Source organism: Siphateles boraxobius, unplaced genomic scaffold (genome assembly GCF_051911475.1).
Source record: "Siphateles boraxobius isolate OS27281-9 unplaced genomic scaffold, OSU_SipBor_1 33, whole genome shotgun sequence".
Classification (NCBI taxonomy): Eukaryota; Metazoa; Chordata; class Actinopteri; order Cypriniformes; family Leuciscidae; genus Siphateles; species Siphateles boraxobius.
Genome location: NW_027508953.1, coordinates 8,791,197 through 8,806,429, shown reverse-complemented (window position 1 = coordinate 8,806,429; position 15,233 = coordinate 8,791,197). Strand labels below are relative to the sequence as shown.

The following is a 15,233-nucleotide window of genomic DNA, read 5'->3' as shown; positions in this document are numbered from 1 at the left end:
GCAAAGTTAAATTAAAGCAATTTGCTTACAAATAATGCAGGTTTACTTGCTCAATAGCTATTGGGTCTTTGGATTCAAATAAAGGAATACAATGGCTTTCAATCTCACCGTTTGTAACAGTGTTTCCACCTGGTTGAGCTGTTCCTCGCACAAACCTGACTCCATTTGCACCTTACTGACTATTCTCTGCAGACGCTCCAGCCTGTACATGTAACAGACACACAAATACTCTTTACATAATTCACTACAAGCAAAATATTAACAATAAAATGACTGGGCAAAGGCTACACAAAACAATATTCTGACTTTACAGGCATTCAACATTCAATCAATCGGGAAAAAAAAACACTAACTGAATTACTCACACCCTTCTCTCACGGAGCAGGAACTCGAGTCCATGGCTGTCATTCATAAAGCCCATGGCTAATAATCCTAATAATAATGCTAACTCCCAGTCCAGAGAGGATTTTTCCGAGCGAAGTCGCACAGAATCAGCTATTGATGTTAAGAAGTGCTGCTGTAACTGATAAGGCTCATAAACATTCTGCAGAGCAGCAGCGAGTCTGTCTTGTGACAAATATTTTTAAAAGTGACGCCCTGTTTCTTGTGCTTAATGCTAGTTAATAACAATAAAAATGCATTTATTTTGATGAAAAAATCATCTTAAAAAATTGTCATTTACTCACCCTCAAGTTGTTCCAAACCTGTATGAATTTCGTCTGATGATGAACACAAAATAAGATATTTTGAAGAATGTCAGTTGATATATTTTTTTTCATACTAAGTGGGGCTCATCAACTTTTTGGTTACCCATATTCTTCAAAATATCTTCTTTTGTGTTCAGTGGAAGAAAGAAATTCATACAGGTTTGGAACAACTTGAGGGTGAATAAATGATGACAGAATTTTCAGTTTTGGGTGAACTATACCTTTAACTGTAATGAAAGGTTAATGCTTTTAGAACAAAAAAAATGAAAATGAAATGAAAAATAATTAAATTTTAAAAAATGAATGATTTTAAAAGTAAAGTTGAGTCCTTCCACATTTGTAAATTTTTTTATTATTGTTCAAGGTCCGACAATTATCAGTTATTATAGTGGAAGTTTCTCGATAGGGCAAGTCAAATGATTTTTTTCTTGCAAAGTACAGCAGCTTGAATGAGATAACTAAAACTGCTTAGATTTTCTAAACATCTGTAAAATCTAAACACAATATCATCATACATTTTTACTTCTTTAGTTCAATACTTTTTGAACCACGGTATTATACGCAAAATACCCCTGTAAATAGTCTGGATTATTCGAATGAATAACTGCACATACTGTACAAACAAAGAATAACCATGAGAAGTTATTATACAGATTTCTCACCGTTCAAACTCTGAGCGCAACAGTTTCTCCCGTTCCAAAATGGCCACATGCAGGCGGCCCCATTCCTTCTCTACATCAATTGGGTGGTAACTGGGGGGAACCTTGACCTGACCCGCCTGCACAGCACCCTGTTGCCAAACAAACCCCATGCATAAAGTCAAATCTTAGTAAAAACATGTTAAGAAAACTCATGTAAAAGCCCAAAAGGACTGGAATACATGCTTGTTACTACTGTGACAAATTTAATTTACCTCAAAAGACTTGTAAATGAGCTTGGTGCGATTTTTGTCAGTCTCCTTGGCTGGTAGTTCAGACTCCTTGAACTTCAGAAACTGACGCCAAAGAACCTACAACAGAAGGGAAAATGCTCATACCATAATTTACAATCTTTTTTAAAAGAAAATTCAGATGCTTTTCTGTATTACAAACATGCATTTATGGTCACAAAATAACACTTGATTAAGGTTATATTACATAATAGCTATTTTATACATTTCACAACACTTCTAGCTGGTAAAGAATAGTGAATTACTGCATCAAATCATAATTCGACATGTATATATGCACATATATGATCATTAAACCTAAGGATCATGGTACCAACCTCAATCTCCTCATAGCTGGAAGGGAACTTGCGTTCCTCAAACACGATAATGTGATGCCTGATCCACTGGAGTAACATGGTCACCAGCTCGTAATACTCCTGCCAGCGCAACTCCAACTCCTGTACGTCAATGAAAAATATTAAACATCAAAGATAACAATATCAATGGCCCATCATACTTAATTATATTTTCAAAACCCACGTTGGCCTGGACTCCATCGCGAGCGTCAGGAACCCTTGGCATGACATCATACAAAGAGGACACATACGTGATGATGGACTTTTCGTCTGGGTGTGGCACGTCCACATCTGCAAAAACAGAAAATAATCTACCATTATTATGTACACTATCGTTCGAAAGTTTGGGGTCTGTATCATTTTTAAATGTTTTTGAAAGAAGTTTCTTATGCACACCATGGCTGCATTTATTTGATCATACAGTATTATTGTGAAATATTTTAACAGTTTTAAAAAACTGTTTTTCATTTTATTATAATTTAAAATGAAATGTATTCCTGAATTTTCAGCAGCCATAAAGTGTCACATGATCCTTCAGAAATCATTCTAATATGCTGATTTGCTGCTCAAGAAACATTTCTTACTATTATCAATGTTGTAGACTGTTGAGCTGCTCATTATTTTTGTGGAAACCATTAAACACTTTTTTTGATAGTTCTTTGATAAATAGACATTTTAAAGGAACAGCATTTATTCGGAACATAAATCCTGTAGAACATTATAAATGTCTTTACTGTCAGTGTTTTTTAATTTTGGCGTTTTTGCCTTTTATTGGATAGGACAGTAGTTAGACAGGAAGTGAGGTGGGAGAGAGAGAGAGGGGGGACGGGATCGGGAAAAGTCCATGAGCCAGAACGAGCACTTGCCCACAAGGCTATCAGCGCCAACTTTACGGTCACTTTTGATAATTTTAAAGCATGCGTTCTGAATAAAAGTATTAAGTTCTTTAAAAAAAAAACAAAAAAAACAGTAGTTTTTTTTAAACCTTTTAAACAGTAGTGAACTAAACATCAGCAAAAATTACTATTAGAAAAAAAACTATTAGAACAGTTACACCAAATATTTTACAAGTCCATTACATCCACTAAAATTCCTTAAGATCTACTATATTTAGCAATGAAATAGAAGAATGAAAGAAAATTCTTTGAATGAGAATCCAGAGGGATTTTCTCCCTTTGTTTACCTTCAGGATCCAGCAGGCGTGTGACGCCCATGTCTCTCTCTGCTATGCTAAAGGCCTGCTCCAAATTCTCCAGGTTGGTCTGTCTGAACACCTTATTCATGTCAATCAAATTCGGCCTAAAAAGAAAGACAGAATTCACAAAATACAGTTAAAGGGGGACACTGAGACAAATATGTCTCTAAAAAGGAAAAAAAAAACATGATTGGAAATCTAAAGACTACACACCCTTGAATTATTTCAATTTTAACACAGATTTAACACAAATACTTTCCATTTTAGCCTACAAAAATTCAACCCGTATGAATTGTGAGCCTTTAAAATGGAAATTTCATCCGGATCTCATTTGGACGCATACTTGCAGATCACATATTTGACTGGCCAAACCTGGAGGCTATGTAAACATTTGTGCCAGTGCCTGGGCAGGTGAAGGCAAGATGGATTTCTCTTTGGATCTGAAGATGGATTTGAAAAAAAGCCTCTGTCTTATGTGACTCACTCAACAGTAATCACTGCAAGGTGTCAAAAAACAATTACTGTAAAAATACATGCACACACATGCTCTGCAGCCTCTTAGGAACATGAAAACCTGAGAGTCTAGCAAAACAAAATCATTTTATAGTGTACACTCGCTAATTTTCTGAAATTATGCACACAATATTACTAGGAATTAAGCAGAGGAACTGACAATGTCAGATAAATTGCTAATGCTGCAATGGCAAAGGCAGAATTGCTTTGGCTCTCTCATTTCAATAAAACGAAAAAAAAAACCAAAGGGTTCATACGACTGTTCGACTGTCTGGGAAAGCAGGTAGCATGGCTGGCCCCAGAGAACCTCGGCATCTGAGACGAACACCTTTCTGTAAGAAAACCCGTCTCTACTTAGGGTGGAGAGCCTTTGCTCCATGACATGTTCAAGATCTCCGCTTTGGGATCCACCACTTGAGCAGGCACCAGGGCTGATGGACCCCTGGCCCGAATCGAAAGAAGCCTCTGACGGCATATCTTCACACAGCATGACCACTCGGTCCTCCAGGTCACTGACGGATCCGTGGCTGGATGAGCTGCTGCGACTCCTCTTAGAGCGGACCTTCTTCTTAAGACTGAACATTGTGTTGGATTCAATTTCCCATTCTTTCAAACGTGTGCATTCACACAGGGTGCAGATGGGTATTCTTTCCCAATGCGATTCACTATCCAGTCAACGGTTAGCAAAGTCGTTCCTCAGTGAAAACCCCCTCCATCTTATGTCACGCATCAAGCTTTGAGAGCTTCAACTGCACTCCACGTGTTTTGTTTTCTGTCCCAGTGCCGTTCAAATAGTAATCTGTATATCATAACGGTTAAGTTGCAAGCGAGAGGGAAGACAAACCGCTCCTTATTTGCTCAAATCTCAAGAGTCTGGTAGTGTAGGGTGAACCTGAGCTATGCAGCTGAATGTGAAAAACACACCCTCTGGGGATCCTATTAGATTCAACACGCCCTTATTACAGGATTCTAGTTTTGTACTCTATTCATAAGCGCCAATTGGACCATACTTGAACTTAATCCTGCAAAATTGTACGTAAACTCAACCGAATTTGATGTGGTTGAGAGGTATTTGTAAGAAGGCTGCATTAGGTCGGCAATTTTAAAGATACTGCACGACAGTTTTTTGAATCCCATGTGCGATGGTTAAGTGTGCACATGAAAGTGCAAACAGGTGAATACCTTTAAGTATGGCATGACTAATCTTGTTTCTTGTCAAACATCACTTGGTAAAAGCCAGGAATTAGGACATAAATTATAGACCCGACAAGGAGCAGAAGGGGTCTGTGATTGACACGGCAAATAGAGCAAGCAAGTCTGGAGATGAAATTCATAACGGCCCTGAGATACAAGCGTATTTGTAATTACTCAATTTTTGGAGTTTGGAGTCTATTTTTGGAGTTTTTCCTCAAAAATCTTCTTCTTTCATTTGAGCATCGTGGTTTATTGTGTCTTGAGAATTGTGTTCTAAATGCTAAGCCTCAGTTCCAATAACTTTTTCTCTATTTACAAGGAGGTTCTACCTGTGTTTATGGATGATGGCATTGAAGAGCCTGCCATCTTTCCAGCTCGTGGTGAAGTTATCACACCGCAGGCCATGGTAGCCCTCCACCATCCGCTGAGACCACAAGAGCAGCTTCTCCTTGGCGGTCATATCATCTGACTGACCGTTCACCTGGATATCGGAGATCTGAGGGAGCAAAGGAAGACAGTATAAAACAATATAGTTTCAATAAAACAAATTATGTATTATCATATAAAAAATACTAGACTAAAGGCCTGTTCACACCAAGGCAAGGCAAGGCAAGGCAAGGCAAGTTTATTTATATAGCACATTTCATACACAATGGTAATTCAAAGTGCTTTACATAGAAGAAATTAAAATAATCAAAAGAAATCAGAATAATTAAAACAGTTTAGAATAAAAGATAAAATACAGAAATCAGAATAATTAAAACATAAAATAAAATACAGTGCAAACAGTCGGACGAACAGTGGCACAGTGCTCATTCAGTAAATGCACAGCTAAACAGATGTGTTTTGAGTCTGGATTTGAATGTGACTACTGTAGGAGCACATCTGATCTCTTCTGGAAGCTGGTTCCAGCTGCGGCTGGCATAGTAGCTAAAAGCGGACTCGCCATGCTTAGAGTGAACCCTTGGTATTTCTAGCCGATGTGATCCTAATGATCTGAGTGATCTGTTGGGTTTATATTCAGTGAGCATATCTGCAATGTATTGAGGTCCTAGGCCATTGAATGATTTATATACCAGTAATAATACTTTAAAATCAATCCTAAATGTAACTGGCAGCCAGTGTAAAGACCTGAGGACTGGTGTGATGTGTTCATATTTTCTGGTTCTGCTCAGAATCCTAGCAGCAGCGTTCTGTATGAGCTGCAACTGTCTTATGGTCTTTTTGGGAAGGCCAGTGAGAAGTCCATTACAATAATCCACCCTACTGGTGATGAAAGCATGCACAAGTTTTTCTAAGTCTTGACTGGAAACAAAGCATCTAATTCTTGCAATATTTTTCAGGTGATAATATGCTGATTTAGTTATTGCTTTGACATGACTACTGAAACTAAGGTCTGACTCTAGAGACACACCCAGATTCCTGACTTGATTTTTAGTTGTTTGACCCCTAGACTGAAGGTATGCGTTCACCTTGAGAACTTCATCTTTGTTTCCAAACGCAATGACTTCAGTTTTGTCTTTGTTTAACTGAAGAAAGTTTTGGCACATCCAATTGTTTACTTCATCAATGCATTGGCAAAGGGAGTCAATGGGGCTGTAATCGTTAGGCGATAGGGCTAAGTAGAGCTGTGTGTCGTCTGCATAGCTATGGTAAGCGATTTGGTTCTTTCTCATTATTTGGCTCATTGGGAGCATGTACAGGTTGAATAGGAGTGGCGCAAGAATTGAGCCTTGAGGGACTCCGCATGTCATGGATGTCCACTCAGACTTATGGTCTCCTATACTCACATAATAACCTCTGCCTCCTAAGTATGACCTGAACCATTTTAGGACTATCCCAGAAAGCCCGACCCAGTTTTCCAGCCTGTCAAGAAGTATTTTGTGATCGACAGTGTCAAATGCAGCACTGAGGTCGAGTAGTACCAGCACTGATAATTTGCCTGTATCAGTATTTAAGCGAATATCATTTATTATCTTTATGAGCGCGGTCTCTGTACTGTGGTGCGGTCGGAAACCAGATTGAAAATGGTCAAAGTATCCATTCGAGCTTAAGAATTTGTTCAGCTGATTGAAGACAACTTTTTCAATGATCTTGCCTATGAAAGGAAGATTTGAGATCGGTCTATAGTTGTTTAATATGGTCTTATCCAGATTGCTCTTTTTCAGGAGGGGCTTGACAACAGCAGTTTTCAGGGAGGTCGGAAAACTCCCAGAGAGAAGTGAGGCATTTACCACTTCTAGGAGATCTGCTTCTAAGCTGTGTAACACATTTTTGAAAAAAGATGTGGGAAGTGCATCAAGGGCGCAGGTTGATGTTTTTAGTTGCTGTACGGTTTCTTCCAAAATTTTGCCATCAATTTCTTCGAAATCAGACATAGTTGCTACTTTCTCGTGCTGTTGTTTGATCTGCCTGACCCCAGCGCAACTCAAGGATGAGCTGATCACCTTTCTGATATTATTGATTTTCTCAGAGAAGAAAGAAGCAAACTCACTGCACTTTCTCACTGAGAGCATTTCACTGGGAATCTGGCTTGGGGGGTTTGTCAGTCTCTCTACAGTAGCAAAAAGAGTGCGCGTGTTGTTTATATTGCTGTTTATAATATTCGAGAAAAAAGTCTGTCTAGCTTTGCTTAGTTCCTTATTGAAAGCATGGATGCTGTCTTTGTAGATGTTATAATGGACTACAAGTTTTGTCTTCCGCCACATGCGCTCTGCTTTTCTGCATTGTCTTTTCATATTTTGCACTGCTGTTGAGTTTCTCCAAGGTGCTTTTTGTCTGCCACTCTTCTTCCTGACTTTCACAGGAGCAATATCATCAATTACACTCTTAACTTTTGAGTTAAAAGAATCAAGGAGAAAATCAACAGAGTCAGCAGATATGCTTGGTGTTAAAGATATAGCCTTCATAAATAGTACACTAGTATTCTCATTTAAGCATCTCTTCTTGACAGACACAGATCTAGCTTCAATGGCAGGAGAGATCAATATATCAAAGAAAATACAAAAATGATCAGACAGTGCTACATCCTTAATAACAATTGATGAAATGTTTAGACCCTTACTGATAAGTAAATCTAGAGTGTGTCCACGATTATGTGTGGCTCCATGTACATGCTGAGTCAGATCAAAAGTTTTTAAAACAGTTTTGATTTCTTTTGCCATATTGTTTTCTGCATTATCTATGTGAATGTTAAAATCTCCAGCAATGGCAAAGCAGTCAAACTCTGAGGAAATAGAACTTAACAGTTCTGTTAAGTTCTCAGCAAAAGCTGGAGAGTATTTTGGAGGCCTGTAAACAATGATAAGTAAAATGCGTGGAGCACCTTTTAACACAATACCCAGATATTCGAAAGACGGGTAATTCCCAAATGATATTTGCTTACATTGATAGACATCTTTATAAAGAGCAGCTAAACCTCCGCCTCTTCTGACAGCTCTGCAGACACTCATAAAAGTAAAGTTAGGAGGGGCTGTTTCATTGAGGACTGTTGCACTGCAACTTTCTTCTAGCCAAGTTTCATTTAGCAACATAAAATCCAGGTTGTATGTGGTTATTAAGTCATTGACTAAAAGTGATTTATTTTTAAGTGAGCGGATGTTTAAAAGTGCTAACTTAACAGTCTTACTTTTTGTCCCCACAGCAATCTTGGTATGTCGTGTAATAGGCACCAGATTAGATGGGTTTGCTGTACGGCTTTTGAAGGCCTTAGACTTTCTATCATGTAATTGAACAGCAATAGAAAAACATACAGGCACACTGGGTTCCCGCTTGTTCTGTAAACATTTGAGAAAGTTATTGTTATCATAGCGGGGACCCGACACATATCACTGAGAGCTGGTATCAGTTGTTTTTGGTTCACCTCGAGCCGCCGGAGGAGGGTGTGGGCCCTGGCGCTGTGGCAGAGGCCGAAGAGCTCTCACAGGGGGAGGGGGAGGGCGAGCTGGGCCCGTAGGCTTTGGTGGTTGTGGGGCCTGGCGTTTTTTGGTTGGTATCTGGGGGCTCGCAGCAAAAGAGTGGGATAGTCTAGTTCCAGCGTGCACCAGTTGTTCCATTTTCTCTGAGAAGCACAGAAGTGGAGATGCTGGAGAGAGTGATAATGTTTCCAGTGAGAGTGATTTTTGCTCTGGTGTTATTGGAGGCTGTAATATGCTGTCCTGGTTTCCCTGGCTGTTTTCCAGAAAGTCGTCCTTGGGTGCTGTATATTGGAGCACCAAGAAGCGGATGATATCGTTCTGTTTATTCTAAGTGCATGCTGCAGTTTTTCATCTGCTGCTTTAAATGCTCCAGCTCCTTTTGTTCTGATTGGCTGTCAATGTTTTTAACATTCTTTATGGAAATTTTTTTCTGAAAATGATCCCAACTATAGCGTTTCTCTATGCCGTTATCGTTATAGTTGTGATGTGGACTCTGTGGAATTTAGAACGATTAGAACTATATCTTTATTGTTATGATTATAGTCCTTGGTGTGAAAGGCCCTAAAACATAAGAAACTACTGTCATATTAGTGCTGGACAACAATTAATCGCATCCAAAATATAAGTTCAGTTTACATAATATATGTGTGTGTACGGTGTATAATTATTTTGTATATATAAATACACACACATGCATGTATATATATATACACAGCACACACATATATTATTTAAACACAAACCTTTATTTTGGATGCGTTTAATTGCAAGTAATTGTTGCCCAGCACTAATTATTATAGAAAACAAACATATTTGGAAACTATAACTACAAATTTCATATCACGTTAAAATAAATCAATGTAAACATGGTTTGAATAAAACAGATTATGTATTATATAAAATTATTATGTAATATTTCTGACTAAATGCAGTTACTGCAATTAATGTTACTATATTAAAACAAAGTTTACACTGTTTTTTACTAAATGTTTGTTTCATAGTTAAAAATGTGCAGTTTGTTGCTTTTCCAATAATGAAAAACTACCCTATAATGATCTGGGAAAATATGGCATTTCATAGTTTAAGGTAGAGAAAAAAAGTATACTTTAAATACCCCTCACTGTTGCCAAGACACTATGGACAAACATTGTGGTGTTTAAACATAACTGTGTTAGCAGTGATCATAAGATTAGTCTATAATAAGAGGCTAGTTCAACTTTTAGTCTGTGATTTTGCATGTATTCGTTCCTCTGGTGACTCATCATCAGGATTCCCCTTTGGGTAATTACGGTTCAAGGCTAAAATCAAGTTTCCTCCAATTATAAGAGTTTTGTAGGGAAGTCTGGATGGCCTAAACCTCTGGATCCTTATACTGAGGATGTACACAATGACTCAGACACAGAAACACGTCCTCCTCCCTCGCAAGCCTAGCTTTATGAGAGCCAAGAGGGGGCATTTAAGGTTCCTTGCAATGCTTCTCACATTTTTAACAAACTTTAGTGGTGACAATAAGCTCAACAATTAAAAGGTGTTAGCAAAGATTTGGTGCCAGACTCAATAGTAGAAATGCATAATTCAAGCTAATTCTTCATTGCTTTGACCAATTCTGGATTGTGTTTATTGTATTATATATAACTTTTACTCTGACCAGATAAACAACTTAAGGTATAACTTGCTGAAAACAACAAAAAATGTGACCCATTCAAAAAGTTCTGTGCAACAAGCTTTTGTGAAATGTCAAATGCATTATAAAAATATTAGGAAAAGAACACAATTAAGATGCATTCCCACAACCAAAAACAGAACGGTTGGTCTCATGAGTCACCAAACCACCAAGCCAGCGTGCCTGCTTCCCCTTCCTTAAGGGAACGTGTGAGTCACCAACTGAAATGGACACTGTCCCAGCCCATAATCCCCCACAGGCTTACTGTGACATCAAAGGCAGACGCTTGAGTTTTAATTTCCCAGAAAAAAACATAACAAATGCGCTCCAGTCTCCTCATATTGAGAGAAATCTTTGAGCAGCAATCCAAAGACAACAGTGCATTGGCCTAGAAAACCAACCATATGTACATGGTACAAAATTCCTGTTGGTTCTCTTCATTGTTTTGTCTGGCATTTTTCTTATTAAAAAAAAAAATCAAGTTCATGCACAACTTAACTTGAGGTCTGGTCTGAAAATACAACCAACAATTTGCTGTGTTTTGTGGGTGGGCTGAGTTTTATATTTGGTACATTAATGAAAAGTGATCTCTATATCACTGTTGCCAGATGATTCATTAAACCCTGTCACGAGTCTGCACAGATGTCTGTGTTGTTACAGCAATAGTAACAGTAAGTTGAAAGTCTAAAACATTATGAAACAGTTAAAGGGGAAATGAAAATCTGTGAAGCAAACCTAAAGACAGCATGTAAAAACGAATAAGAGTGTGTCTGCTCTGTGTAAGTAGAGCACAACCAGTTCTACACCAGACCTGGAAGTGAAGAATGATGGTCCATATTAGCCCAAGGGTCAGTTTTGGATTTCCATCCGCAATGTCGTCGTTTCTTATGTTTACCAGTTTCACCTGTCAAACAATGAGATCTGTGTTAAAAAGTGAAATTGTATAAGGCCAGGGTTTTCAATCAAGAGCCCATAGCCCTCTGTGGGTCTGTAAAGGTACTGCAAGAAGAAATAAAAAAATTAAATAAAATAAACTCATGATCTGTAATGAGAATGTTAGTGAATGATTTTAATAAAAAGTTATCATACATTCTGACCAATAAAATATAGCTTTATATGTATTATATCCCTGATCCCAGTTGGTAAAACCAAAGATATATATATATATATATATATATATATATATATATATATATATATATATATATATAAAATAATGGCTTATAAAGTGTTTGGTTCACTGTACCTGTCTATGTTTGAGGAAGTCCAGTGCGATCTGTACATTCTGTAGTTTGTGAAAGCGCATGCGACCCTTCTCTCTGGGCTGGAAAACAAATAAAAGGAGAGATTAAAGAAAGAAGATGAGTTCTCAAAGAATTAGATGCGGTTATGAGAAGACCTAGATTATAGATGTACTGAAATGAATGAAAAAAAAAAAAAAACATTAAATAAACAAATGTAACAATAACTAGGGTAGGGATGCACCAGCAAAGATATAGGAATATTTTAATAATGTCTTTCCTGTTTCAAACACAAAAATACACTAAATGAGACAGGAAGGTGAAATCGATCATCCAAACATTTTATTGAACAGTAACACTGGATAACTGCTTTGCACTTTTGAATTGCATAGAAAAAGACTATTTAAAAAGGAAAAAAAAAAATACATATATATTTCTTATATATGCTAGAAACTATACAACCTATAGGGATTACAAAATTAATTATGAATTATGTTGGATTTATATTTGTGCATCCCTAAGATAAAGTAAACCATAACTAGACAAATTCACTATTTCTTTGTAATATCTTACACATTTCATGAAATAAACAATGCATTATATTTTTAAAAAACGCAGAAACGACACTGATATTTTGAAGACAACTGCACTATACTAGATCATAACCAAGGACCAGAGATATTCCAGCTTCATTATCTATGAATCTATGAACTGGAATGTAAATACACCCACTATGCCAAAATGTGGACAAAATGCACCAGCATACAATAAGAACATGCAATGACACTTGTCAATCAGTCATCACAAGAAATAGCCAATCAAAAGCTAAGCTGTCCCATGAGTCAGGCTCTTATTGGCTTGCAGTGCATGATGTCACTAAGGTTTTCAATGGATCCCATGTCTGCAAACATGAGAAGACATGAATCGATGCATAACTAAAATGAATTTAAATTCCTAAAAAAACCTGTAGTTAATGGTTCCCTGAAAGTGAATGCGATGCATTCCAGAACATTCCATCACAAAACCAAGAACCGAAAAACACTGAATATCCACCCTGACTTTTTAAGTCCTATAGAGTGCAACAGTTGGGTCCCGGAAGTAAAAACTCCATTCATTTTCTCCATAATGAAATTCATTTTAAACGATAACTTATAAACCTATAAAGACAGACCTACTGTGAGCTATGAGGTTTTTAATCCATGACATTTGCTTCTGCTGAAACCGCCAGCCAGCATTCTTTCAGATTATTTTTTAAAATGATTGTGTTTAACAGTTGTATTCCTGGTGAAAAACTATATTACCCATGATGATGCTGTTCAGAAAATTATACCAATCAGTTGAAAAAAGCAAGATGCTCCAAAATAGCTTTTTAGCTCCGCCCACTCCCATGAAGCACTGCAAATGACATAATTGACGTAATTGAGTAATTTTATATAATTTTATTTCATTTTTAATTAAATTGCTGCTCGCAATGCCTCATGGGATTGTAGTTCTTTCCCAGTACAGTCTATTCTTTTTGTCCGATTTTCAAAACCTTATTTCTTTGTAGCTAATTGGCTTGGTTCATGGCTTATAACTCTTTAACAAAGACTATTTTAAAATCCCTATGGTAAAAAAAAAAAAAAACACTTCCGGAACCAGTACAGCTGAAAAATGGGGGCACTGTTGCACTCTATACAAATAGTACTGTGATCTATTTTACTTTTTAACTGAATACTTTCTCGAACATGGGGGGAGGACAGCACTGTCAACAGGCGACATGATAAAGGAAGTGACATCATGCACAACACATTTCCCCTGGCAGTGACACATGCCACACCCCTTTCCGGGGAGGCGAGCCGGAAATTTTCAGACCCAACTCACCAACCGCGAATTCCTGACAACGTCTCGCTCCCTCGGCTACCACAGCAAGAGCATCGCAAGAGAAGAGGCAAAGGCAAAGGGGTCAAGGTCAGGGCAGAGGTGAGCAAACAGGAAGTTGAAAAAGGAATGGTCAAGGGGGTCAAACCGGTGCAGAGTTGAAACTGAGGCAGAAAATGTCAGATTGTTAATGTGTTAAAGGAGTGAGACGCAATGCAAAAAAAACACAGTCACAGTAGAAGTGCTTATCAGGAATGGGAGATGTGAGGAAGCATTCATTCCTACCAACACATCTCTGTATGCATGGTTACGCCCACTGGTCATACAGATTTGAATGCCAGATGTCAACCATTGATACATGCAAAACAAATCTGAGGGACACGACATTGAGGGTGTTAAAACTATAGGACTATCCAATCAGATGCAGATTTGAAGGGTAACTTCAATTAAACACAAACTATAGGGGTCTATAAAGCAAGAGGACACAGGTAGAGGAGGGGCTTATGTTAAGGGAACAGATCCAGGTGGTGAGAGTTAGCCTTGCGAGACTGATGTTTGGAACTAGGTTTTGAATAGGGTTGTGGAGGGAAAACGTGATCCCACATCAGCATTAACTTACCAGTGTCTCTCCAGACAGCACCTCCAGCAGTGAGATGAGGTTGTGTCCATCTCTGAGATCCTCGTACAGGTCTGTGATGTGTCGCTGGGCCTGACAAAAAAAAAAAAAAAAGGAAAACATTACAAATTATGGAAATTGTGAGAAGTGGAAGACTGTATGATTAAGAAATATTATGCTAATAACACAGAAATGCTTGATTTTTATAACTGATTGACTGTATAGCATCAGGAAGTCAAATATTTGGGGCTAGTGGGAATTTTTTTTTTTGAAAAAATATATTTTATTTAAGAATTAAACTGATCAAAAGTGACAGTAAAGAAATTAATAATGTCACAAAATATTTCCATTTTATTTCCAATAAAATAACTTTCTATTAATCTAAAAATACTGAAAAGAAAATAGTAATTCAACAATAATAAGAAATGTTTCTTGAGCATCAAATCAGTATATCAGAATTTTTTACTGAAGGATCATGTGACACTGAAGACTGAAAATTCAGCTTTGCCATCACAGGAGTAAATTACATATTAAAATATATACTAATCTAGAAAATAATTATTTTAAATTATAATAATATTTTATAGTATTATGAAATACTACTTTACTGTATTTTTTACAGCATAAACGCAGAAAATGATTTAAAAAAACATTAAAAATTCTTACCAACATAAAACTTTTGAATGGTATAGTATTTAAAATAATTGTACAGTATGTCAACTTCTAAATTACTTGTTAGGCAATTTTATTTTTTGATGAAGACCATCTGACTATACATTACCTATTGTTTTATTATCATCACCCCATATTTCTATCTAGAAGAAAGTTTTAAGTTAATTTAAAAACATACCCGTACAAATTTGTAAGCATTAAGACTACAAACAAAACATACAAGCCGCAAATATCATGATGTTTCCAGTCTCTGCGGAAAATATGGGTAAAGGTCATATAAACTGAAAAAATAAATAAATAATTTGTGACTCAGTTTACAATGTGGTAACTAACACCAGTTTACAATAAAATCCATTAAAAATAACCTTGGG

At 37.1% G+C, this 15,233-nt stretch overlaps 1 protein-coding gene across 21 annotated transcripts in view; it reads right to left on the bottom strand.

Annotated features, from left to right (window-relative positions):
• Positions 1-15,233, bottom strand: part of pleca (plectin a) — a 117,820-nt gene that overhangs the window by 24,971 nt on the left and 77,616 nt on the right. For 19 of the 21 annotated variants that reach the window (XM_077195371.1, XM_077195372.1, XM_077195382.1 and 16 more), the window contains 10 exons: positions 14,194-14,283; positions 11,720-11,797; positions 11,285-11,377; positions 5,223-5,389; positions 3,175-3,290; positions 2,176-2,282; positions 1,974-2,093; positions 1,621-1,716; positions 1,370-1,497; positions 109-202 (listed from right to left, as the gene is read on the bottom strand). In XM_077195371.1, coding sequence (XP_077051486.1) covers positions 109-202; positions 1,370-1,497; positions 1,621-1,716; positions 1,974-2,093; positions 2,176-2,282; positions 3,175-3,290; positions 5,223-5,389; positions 11,285-11,377; positions 11,720-11,797; positions 14,194-14,283 — 1,089 coding nt within the window. Of the gene's footprint in view, positions 1-108; positions 203-1,369; positions 1,498-1,620; positions 1,717-1,973; positions 2,094-2,175; positions 2,283-3,174; positions 3,291-3,956; positions 4,650-5,222; positions 5,390-11,284; positions 11,378-11,719; positions 11,798-14,193; positions 14,284-15,233 lie in introns of those variants that run through there. The other 2 variants (XM_077195393.1, XM_077195391.1) reach the window with 2 other exon arrangements.